The following is a 10,045-nucleotide window of genomic DNA, read 5'->3' as shown; positions in this document are numbered from 1 at the left end:
GCGTGGGGGAGATGATGGGTGGGAGCAGCCCAGAAGGTAAAGCCACTCTACCTCTGAGAGCAGTCAAATCTTGCTGGTGTCCTCTTGATCCTGCCTGGTGTAACCTGAAGTTTGTTCTAAGGTCAGTGATGTTACAGATGGAGCCCAATAGAATTTTTGTAGCACTGAAACAAGTTATTTTTTGCCTTATCAATAAAGCTCCGGTGAATGTGCTGGGAGTGAAAGGCAGGCTGGGCAGGCAGTGCTTCCAGCTGGACCCCTGCCAGAGTGCACTTAACTCCTGGTGGTGCAGCTGTAATATGAGACTCTGAAAGGTGAGGAGCCCAAGCAGTGGATTGGTGCTGAGGTCTGTGTTCAAGCCTCAGGTGTGATTGAGCACAGCCGTGTCACCGGAGCCTGTTTAACCCCGGAGTGCAGCAAGGAAAACTCCTCCTCGGCACAGATGGAGCCCTTCCCACGGATATCTTCTCTTTCTCCACGTTCTGGACGGGACTGCACTCACAGCTCGCCACTTCAGCTCTAGGAATCTGAAACACAGGTTTGGAAATCTGAAATAGTCGATCTGCAAAGAACGTTTTGCACGGAGTGGTCTGCAAGTGAGGGATTTATCTGCAGTCCAGAATGCTTTCCAAGGCAGGGCTTGAAGATAAAGTAGTGCTTTGTTCTGGGAGGTCAAGTTAGTTCATTTGGGAGTAACAGAGCTACTTTCACCCATATCCATTTTAAAAAAAACACTCTAAACAAATTTGAGGATCCTGAGTAACTATTAAAAATGCTTTAGCTGTGTTTTGGTTTTAATTGGAGATTCTGTTTATTAGCTGCAACCACATCTATTTCGTTTTTGTTTGCATTCATGGTGAACTCTGGGGCTGTAAATCAGTTGAGGTAGATGTCAGTGAGATGGTTTTAGATTCAGGAAGATGTCCCAGTCTCATCTGGCTCCAGCATTTTTGCAGGTTTGTAACACAGAAACTGAAGCAAAGGGAGAAGGCACTGGCTCTGCTCCTAATGATGCAATAACTCAAAATATGGGGATTACTTTTCCTCTCTTACAGAAGTGTATGAACTGTGACAGCATTTCAGTTTTGTGGGGCAATCCAGCTTTACTTAATGCTGGTGAGGGCTCAGCAAGAGACTTTGGGCTGTCTGGCACCAGATTTTGGGAGAATGGGCTGATTAGAAAGAGTCCAGTCAGAACTGACAGATCCCCGATCTTGCAGTTAGAAAAGTACAAAGAAAGATTGAAGGAGCTCACAGAACAGAAGAGGGAAGGAAACAGCAGAGCCTTCGGGTATGGAAAGTGGAGTCTGCAGGTGTGGGATCACTGCCACAAACAGGCACAGACCTAAACTGCAGTGAGTGAGATCCTGGTTGGAAATTTGGAAGCCTGCTGCTGACAAGGGCAGGACAGCACCAGCACAGGTTGCCTACCTGCCCTATGTCTGAGCAGCTCTCAAAGAATGGTTGAGAAACAACTGTTTGAAGCTGGTGAAAGCTTGGAGTAATGGCTACCGGGGAAGGCTGTTTGCACATCCTTCTACTCCTGTGGATCTGCAGCATTTTTAGGCAAGAATCCAGAACTGCTCAGCAGGAATCCATGAAGGCTTTAACTGGTGGAAGGCCTTAAGATATTTAATTAATTAATTAATTATTATTTTTGAATGGGATTTTGTGATGCCTCTTGGTGAAAACCAATTAGATTGCCCAGTGGGAGAGTGAGGATTTCTGTACAGCACAGTAAAGCAAATTAAAGAACTTTTGCCACTTGTCTTTTTACAACCAGAGAAATTATAGCAGGAGAATCACTCCTGCCTTACCAGATCCATTGGCACTGGTTTATGCCTTACCCAGGGCCAGGACAGGAATGATCTCTGGGGTTACTTCAGCATCCCCCAAGAAGCACCACATACCAGTTACTCCCACTGGCATAAACGCTATTGACTCCATAAATAGAACTTTGACAAACAGCCTTTTCCTTCCCCCCCAGGTTCCAATCACAGAGGAAAGTGTTTTCCTCTTAACTGGTGCCTGCTTTCAGTCCTTCCAGCCAGCCTGGAAAGCTCCACAGGATGCTATGGATGGGTGCCAAGCCTTATTCTCAGCTCCCTGGTTCTGTCCCCTCTGAAGGTAATAATGAATGTAATGACAATTAACGTGCTTGTAACAAGCCCCTTTGGGGGCCCCATGCAAGGGCTTTGTGTGTTTGTCACACGTGGTTCACTCTGTGGGCACCTTTGCTTCCCTGTGAACAGAAAAGGGATTGATTTGAGCTTTTAAGGTAAGACAGCTGAGCTTGGGGAAGTTGATTTTTATGGCTGTTAAAAAGGAAACAGTTTCTTTGACTTACAGAGAAATATTACCCAACATACATTAGTGTTGTGTAATGTTTATTTGCTGGTGTCACACCTCAATTTACCTTTCTTACTCCTTTGCAGGGAGTGTCTCTGGCAGCTATTGTCTGTGAAAGGTGGGGTTTATCAGCTCTCTGATGGGGTTGGATTGGGTTGAGTTGATTACATTGCGAAGGGTTTGTGCCTCAGCTGAAAAAATGGAATCTACAGAAATTGTAATCGAATCAGAAAGGCCCCTCATGCACTGCACCTGGGGTTAGAGCTCACTGGCATGGAGAGGTTTCTCAGACAGTTCACAGGTGCTGCCTCAGTGACTTCGTGCCCTGGTTCTTACAGTCTGGCTCCTTCTGTGCTCCTGATTTCAGGAAGACAGAAACAGAGACTGCCTGAAAAGCTTCATCCTCCTCTGAGAAAATAATTGATTCCTCTCAGATACTTCCAGCCAGCTCCCCTTGCTTTTTTTTGTTCTTTGCAGATTGAAAACTGCTGGAAGTCAGAAGCTGCCCTTCCTTCTACTCTAGAAGACATGATTTCCAGGAAGGTGGTGGGATCTCTTGTCTGTCTGGTTGTTGTTACTGCAGTTATCTGGTAAGCATTTGCTGGTCAGCTTGGGCATGTTTAAAACACCCTGTGTAAATACTGTGGTAAAACACACAGGAGCAGAAAAACACAGGCTGTGCATTTTGTGGAAAGTCCCTGTTGGAGCTGTAAGAAAGAACAGCAATTTGCATGATAGATGAAGGAGCACTGGTAGGGGGAAAAGGCTCTAAGGGAGAGAGCAAAAAGAGCAATTGTGTCTCAATCAGGATGCTAACACGGTACTGACTCACAAACAAATGCTTAGGTACAGAATATTCCAGTTACATTTCAGTTCAGGCCTTAACAGAGATGATTATCTGTCTCTTCAAACAGTCCAAACTCACTCCAGTGTCACCAGGGACAGCTTTGTAGCTGTCAAACACTGCAGCTTTCAAACACCGGGGATTTTGTAACTTTGAGTATTCTGATGACTGTGACTTCTGGATTCTCTTGAGCAAACTCAAACATTGTTTGAAGGGAATCTGAGATCAGGTATTTCTGTGAATTATTAAATTATTGATTACTAAATTATTGCTCATGATCCCATATTTCTGATGTCACAATTTGCTGCATTTTCACCCTGTGGGTAGTTGCATTTATGCCTTAGCAGCAGCATGTTATGTTAAAATTTAAACACACCAGATCCTACACTATTTAGTAAAGTAGGCATGCAGTTGGCTAAAATTACCTCTCAAAATCTGTGCCAGAGCCTCAGATCATCTTGGAAAATCCTAGGAAGATTTCCATCATTTCCTCTTAAAATGTTTCTCTGCTTTCCCAGGATTACAAATTGGAGTGGAAAAGTGCACTACCTTCCCTACTACCTTCCTTGCCCTGAAATCTTGTAAGTACCCAGGCTTGTGTGCACTGAATAACACAGATCCTTGTCACAGGAGCTGTTCCTCACTGACAGCACAGGCAGTGATTAACAAGTCACTTGTTCTTTATTTTATGAATCTATAATGAGTCACTCTCTTAGAACAAAAAGGTAACAATGCAGCCTGTGCTGTTTGGACCTTCCTGCCCCACAGGACAGCTCTGGATTTGCACAGCCTGAGTGAGGCTTTGTTTGTTGTGGGTCACAGAGACCAGGACTAACAGGTTAATGTCCTCTCCCAAGACCTACTGTAAAAACAAACCAAAACGATGGAAATAGAAAAGGTGTTGTTTTACAGAGGCATTCCTGGTTATTTCAAGCCATAATAAACCACTGTGTCTAGTCAGATGCTTATTTCTCTGAATGCTGTTGGAAGTGTGATGTATTTCAGGTAGTTCAGCCCTCCAGGTGACCAGGAAGTGGAGCACATCCATGACCAGCACTGACAGTCCCCAACATGCCTGTGCTTCCCTGGATTTTGAGCCCTAAACCCTGATTTACCCACACACTCAGATTGCTGCCAGTATTTCTCTGCCCCTGTTGTGTTTTTGTGTTCTGTTCCAAAACTGTCACTTCTCTGGCAGCCCTGGAAGGTGTGTGAAGTGGTGTCTAACCCTGCAGTGTGCACAGCAGCTGGAGCTGCACTTGGACAGCTGTCAGTGCAGCAGCAGGTCCTGAAGCTGAACCTGGTTCACATTTTAGGAAAGCATAACAAGCCCTTTCTTTTTCCACCCCATCGTGCAGCTCCATAAAACTCCAATATACAGAAGAGAAGCTAATCCAGCTTTTCCCCCAGTAAGTACTGGCTTTTTATCTCCCGACCTTTAAACTGCTGTTCCTCTCTTCCAGGCATATTCATGTATTATTCAGTGGATATTTCTTCCTTTTTACAGATTATTTTATCAGCAGCCAAGAGTGCTGGCGCCAAAGTAAGTTTCTTTGTTTGAACTTTATTTCTTCTGACTTTGGTCTGGGCACTCTGCAGCACTCACAGTTCCAAAGTCCTGGGACACACTGAAAAGGACCTTGTTCCGTGAGAATCCAAGCCATGTGGGTATGTGCTGCTGTAAGGTTGGGTTTAACACACTTACTGTTAATTCCCAATTAAAACATCAGCACACACACCCAGTCTGAGTGGTTGCTGCCAGGAACTCTTTCTGAGACGGGAGATCTGTAATAGCTGGAAGACAGAAATACCTTCTGGAGCTGTGTAACCAGCTGTGGGAGAGCTCTGAGCCCATTTCAGGGCCAAAGCAGCAGGTGCTTTGTGTGACCTTCAGCAGTGGTTTCAGCTTAAACGAGTTTCTATGAGATGCAGTCAGGTCAGTGAGTTTAAGCAGACAGGGAAGGTTTTGGGCAGCAGCTCTAAGAAGTGACTTAGACAAACTCTCTCTGCAGCTCAGGTTGTTGCAGCCTCCTTTGGGCCCACTCTTATCTCGAGCAGTTCACCTTCAGCAGCCACATTCTTTTGTATGTTAACAAACACACCCTGTTGGTACATATATATATATATTTTTTTCCCCCCCCCCTTGATATTTCAACCGGATATGCTTGGCCTGAATATTTATCCCTTCCACACTGGAATAAATTTATGTGATAAATCAGCTAAATGAGGAGAGAAAGTTATAGCTTTTAGTGCTCTGTGCCTTCTGGAGGCTATTCACCAGCACTGAGAGGAGGGATACCATGGCCATGAGTCACTGGGAAACCCAGGGCAGCCCTTTAAATTTAAAAAGCTCTGCTCAGAGAAGTGACCATGCAGTTTTCCTTCCCTCTCTTTCCCCCCTCATCCAAAAAAAGATAATTAACCCATAAGGAGAACAGGTCAGTTATTACATTTTCTCCAACTCGAATTCTTCTTCCTGTATAATTTAATCTTTTAATCACAGACATTGCTATAGGAAGGAATCAAATTGTTATTCTTGTACCCTCTCAGACTGAAAGAATGAGATCTGGGTTGGGAGATCTAATTAGATCTGCAGCCTGAGCCAGCAAGCTGCTCCCCACAGCTCCCTTCGTTTGGTTCTGGTGCTGTTGTTGCTTTGGGAGTGTGTCAGATGGGAGACTGGCAGCCTCCACGTGTGGCCACGTGCCTTGTGTGACAAATTTCATCAGCAGAGGGCTACAGCTCACGGTCTGGGGCGAATGGGAGCAGGCTGGGGTAAATTGCACGTTGTAATGACATCTTGTTTTGAAATCAAAAAGGTAAGAACAAAACACTGAAAGCAAAGCAGCAAGTCGAAACAGCCTTGCCTAGCTGTAATAGGACATAATCAGACTCTCCTGCATGTATATTCAGTATTTCCACGACCCTCAGAGGAGATTAAGGATTCTTTCTAACTCTGTTACACATTTGAATGCTGGCTCACATACAGAATCTTTAATTATGTCTGAATGTGTTGAAGCTATATATAAATACTGGGAAAATAAACTGTCATGCTGCAAGCTGTGTTTTAATAACACAGCAATGGGGTATATTTTTATAGTAATTTTCATATTATTACTTGTGTTTTAATCTGCATGTGGCAATCTGCATTAGACTGATAGCAAATATGCCCAGCTTCTCATTCTGCTGAGTTCAGTGGTCATTAAACTCTCCTCAGCAGAAAAGTCCTGTGAGCTTAAATGAGATTTCAGTAGATCCTCGGGTTTTTGCCAATCCCTTAAAGTGCTTAATTTCATCCCAGGAACTGAAATGTCCATGCTCAGTAACCTCAAATAGGAGTGCAGGGAAAAAAAAAAAACCTGAAGTAATACCCTCCACAACGAGTCAGTGCTGATACAAAGGCTCTCCCAGCTGCCTTTTCAGTAACAGTTACACCTCTCTAACATTCCCTTTCTTTTCCTCCAGGCGCCAGGATGTGCTGACGGTCACACCATGGCTGGCCCCCATCGTCTGGGAAGGAACCTTCAATCCTGAGCTCCTGGACAGTGCCTACAGGGCACTGAACCTCAGCATAGGGGTGACAGCCTTTGCCGTCGGAAAGTAAGGGAAGCACTCGGTGGGCGCAGTGCTTGGGGTGCTGCACTTCACTGTGGGAAGAACATTTTGGCTTTTCTTGTCCTCAGCAAAGCTGAAATCTGTCCCAGTCTGTAGCAGGCTTTTATGCCCGTGTAGTGTGTCCATAATCACACAAGCTCACAGGATGACAGCACTTAAAAAACCTGAAAGTCGGTATTTTTTTGAGAACTGGCAGGTGTCTTGGGAGTTAGAGCTGCAGATTGGTGGTTGCTCGGTCAGAGGGGGGATAATCCACTTATTCCTTGTCCTCCACTATACTTTACCTATTGCATGTGTAGTGTGTGGATCCCTGCAGTGATAGTCAGCCAACACTCTTCACCCCTTGTCTTCTTTCATTCACCAAAGTACTCTTCGTAATCCCCTTGGAATCACAGAGTGGTTTGGGTTGGAAGGGTCATTAAAGCCCATCTCATTCCAAGTCCCTGCCATGGGCAGGGACACCTTCCCCTATCCCAGGTTGCTCCAAGCCCCATCCAACCTGGCCTTGGACACTTCCAGGCATGGAGCAGTCACAGCTTCTCTGGGCAACCTGTGCCAGGGCCTCGCCACCCTCACAGGGAAGAATTTCTCCCTAATATCTAATGTAAACCTGCTCTCTGTCAGTTTGAAGCCATTCCCCCTTGTTCTATCACTGCATGCCCTTGTAAAAAGTCCCTCTCCAAATAAAGTCCCTCCTTGTCTCTGCTGTGCTCTTACCTGTGGTGTCTGCACAGGTACACGAGGTTTGTGAGGCGCTTCGTGGAGTCGGCAGAGGAGCACTTCATGAAAGGCTACCGGGTGAACTACTACATCTTCACTGACAGCCCCCAGGCAATGCCCAGTGTCCAGCTGCAGCCTGGACGAAGGCTTGTCCTTGTGCCCATCACGAAATACTCCAGCTGGCAGGAGATCTCCATGCGCAGGATGGAGGCCATCAACAGGCACATAGCCGAGGTGAGCCACAGGCAGGTGCAGTACCTGTTCTGCCTGGACATCGACATGGTGTTCCACAACCCCTGGGGGCCCGAGACCCTGGGGGACACGGTGGCAGCCATACACCCTGGCTATTTCAGTGTGCCTCGAAACCAGTTCCCCTACGAGAGGAGGAGCTCCTCAGCAGCCTTCATCCCTGCTGGGGAAGGGGACTTCTACTACGGAGGAGCCGTGTTCGGAGGGTTGGTCAGGAAGGTCTACGAGTTCACCAAGACTTGCCACATGACCATCCTGACGGACAAAGCCAACGGGATCATGGCGGTCTGGCAGGAAGAAAGTCACCTCAACAGGCACTTCCTCTCCCACAAACCCTCCAAGGTGCTTTCTCCAGAGTATTTATGGGATGACAGGAAGCCAAAGCCCCCTGAGATTCACCTCGTACGTTTTTCCACAGTGGATAAGAACTACAAAGAGGTACGAGATTGACCATCTGATGCCTGCAGAGGTGTCCTCCCCACAGTCAAACCCATTGAAATGAACTCACACAGAACATGCCCTACCACGAATTTTTGTTCCCAGTATGAACAAACTGAGAAAGGACCATGTGGATGGCTTCTCTGGAGAGAACAGGAGTCTTTATTCATTTCAGAAGCAGCAGCCAAAGTGTAGATGAGACTGGAAAGGTTTCTAGGTCCCTAATCTTTGTAAATACAAGCATCCTGCCTGAGGCTGCAGCACCCAAAAAGGCATCCAAAAGGCTGGTTTTCCAAACCAAGGCTGCAGATGCCTTTGCCTGAGTGTTTTCCTGAGGCCCAGCAGAAACTTAACAAGATCAAAATGGTATTTGACATGCCTGTGGAGAAATTCTAGAGAAAAAGAATTTTGCAGGGCAATAAATTTTCATGCACTGTGATTTAAGCTAACACCTTTTGTCAGAATCAGGAGGAAACTTGCACTTGGAGCACGTTATCCCTGACTTATGTGCAGCAGGATTTCTTGGACCTTCTCAGCAGAGAGCTTGGTGCCAGCCATTGCCAGTAAGAGCCTGGTCTGACAGGACAAATAGTGTGAACTCATGTAGCAGTTATCTTCCAAATTCCCCAATCTGTCCTTTGGAGACCCAAGTTGAGACAGAACTGGCACAGCTCAGGCCCAGACTGAACTTCTCTGGGTTTATTTCAATCGCAGATGTGCTCTGAACCTTCTCCCCGGGTCACATGTCTCTGTGGATCATGTAATCTTTTCCAACACAGAAAATCTGGTTCTGAGGCGTTCCTGTTCCTATCCATCGCTTCAGCCCTTTCCAGCTCCTCCAAGCTCTGTGAAATAAATTGGCGAGGAGCTGCTGGAGCTGACAGCAGGAGCTGATGCCTTTCCAGCAAACAGGGTGACTTCATTTCACAACGCAGTGCTCTGGTGAAGCTGGGAGTTCAGCCTGGAGCCTGAAGCAGGGCTGGGGTTAACATTTTCCCTCGCTGGATGTGATGAGGAGCTGAACTGGGCGCTGTGCAGCCTTCAGAGCCTGACAGCTCACCCGGCTGAGCACGGGGGAGCAGCCACAGCTCGGCTCGCCAGCGACTGTGGCTGTCAGCTGAGGTCACAGCACTGGGGTGCGTGTGCCACCTCCCCTGTCACAGCAGGGCTGCCATAAACATCATCTCCCTGACGTCCTCAGGCGCTGCTTCCAAAGGGCTGCGCGTCAGAGCCCTGTTTGTTCAGTGAGAGCGGGGAGAGAGGGGCAGGGAGAGGAGGAGCAGGGGTGAAAGGGTGAGCTGCCTGTTTCTAAGGGAACAGTCCAGGAAAAAGAAAAAAAAAAAAAATGGAAAGAAAAGGAAAAAAGACTCATTTGGCAGAGAGAGGAAAAACGGGGAAGAGGTGCCTGACTGTTCCTGCTTCTCCTCACATGAGAAAATTGCTGTATGGCAGCGAATCAAGTATTCAAAGCTTTAGGGCCCCACCACTGATTGCAGATGACTTAACGAGCCATTTCAGTCCTGTGTGAGCAGGCTGGAAATGGCACTTGCCACTGTCATTGTAGGCATTTCATCTTCCAGAAGACTAATTAGAAAAGCTTTCACGGCACCCATAATGTAGATAAGGTGCACAGAACACCTCCAGCCCAAATGCCCCAGTGGCAGCTGGGTCTGTTGATTTGTGCTTTATCCAGCAAAGGGTCTTTTCTATTATATTTTCTCCAGTCTGTTCTTAGTGATGTGGTGCAGGAGGAAGACACCCCTTTACATAATTAAACCAGAACTGAATCCCCTGAGAAGATGTCCCTTTGGTAACCAGGCACCTCATCTA

At 46.7% G+C, this 10,045-nt stretch overlaps 1 protein-coding gene across 2 annotated transcripts; it reads left to right on the top strand.

The window, feature by feature from the left end:
* Positions 1–129: 129 nt before the first annotated feature.
* On the top strand, positions 130–9,004 carry LOC126642442 (globoside alpha-1,3-N-acetylgalactosaminyltransferase 1-like). 2 transcript variants are annotated; one of them, XM_050320080.1, is made up of 8 exons: positions 130–538; positions 1,988–2,127; positions 2,827–2,939; positions 3,712–3,774; positions 4,552–4,602; positions 4,701–4,736; positions 6,659–6,793; positions 7,543–9,004. In XM_050320080.1, exons 3-8 carry the CDS (start codon positions 2,878–2,880, stop codon positions 8,225–8,227), a joined length of 1,032 nt encoding a protein of 343 aa, XP_050176037.1. In that variant the 5' UTR covers positions 130–538; positions 1,988–2,127; positions 2,827–2,877; the 3' UTR covers positions 8,228–9,004. The 2 variants fall into 2 exon arrangements, with proteins under 2 accessions (XP_050176037.1, XP_050176038.1); XM_050320081.1 differs by lacking the exon at positions 1,988–2,127.
* The last annotated feature ends 1,041 nt before the right edge of the window (positions 9,005–10,045 follow it).

Source organism: Myiozetetes cayanensis, unplaced genomic scaffold (genome assembly GCF_022539395.1).
Source record: "Myiozetetes cayanensis isolate MyiCay16 unplaced genomic scaffold, myiCay2020 scf23, whole genome shotgun sequence".
NCBI classification, from domain to species: domain Eukaryota; kingdom Metazoa; phylum Chordata; class Aves; order Passeriformes; family Tyrannidae; genus Myiozetetes; species Myiozetetes cayanensis.
Note: the sequence above shows the minus strand (reverse complement) of the source record. Positions and strands in the feature narration are given on the sequence as shown.

Coding starts and splice junctions, on each gene's coding strand:
- LOC126642442 (XM_050320081.1), top strand. CDS start 2,878: ATGATTTCCAGGAAGGTGGTGGGATCTCTTGTCTGTCTGGTTGTTGTT. Junction 4,603..4,700: donor CTAATCCAGCTTTTCCCCCA/GTAAGTACTGGC, acceptor TCCTTTTTACAG/ATTATTTTATCAGCAGCCAA. Junction 6,794..7,542: donor ACAGCCTTTGCCGTCGGAAA/GTAAGGGAAGCA, acceptor GTGTCTGCACAG/GTACACGAGGTTTGTGAGGC.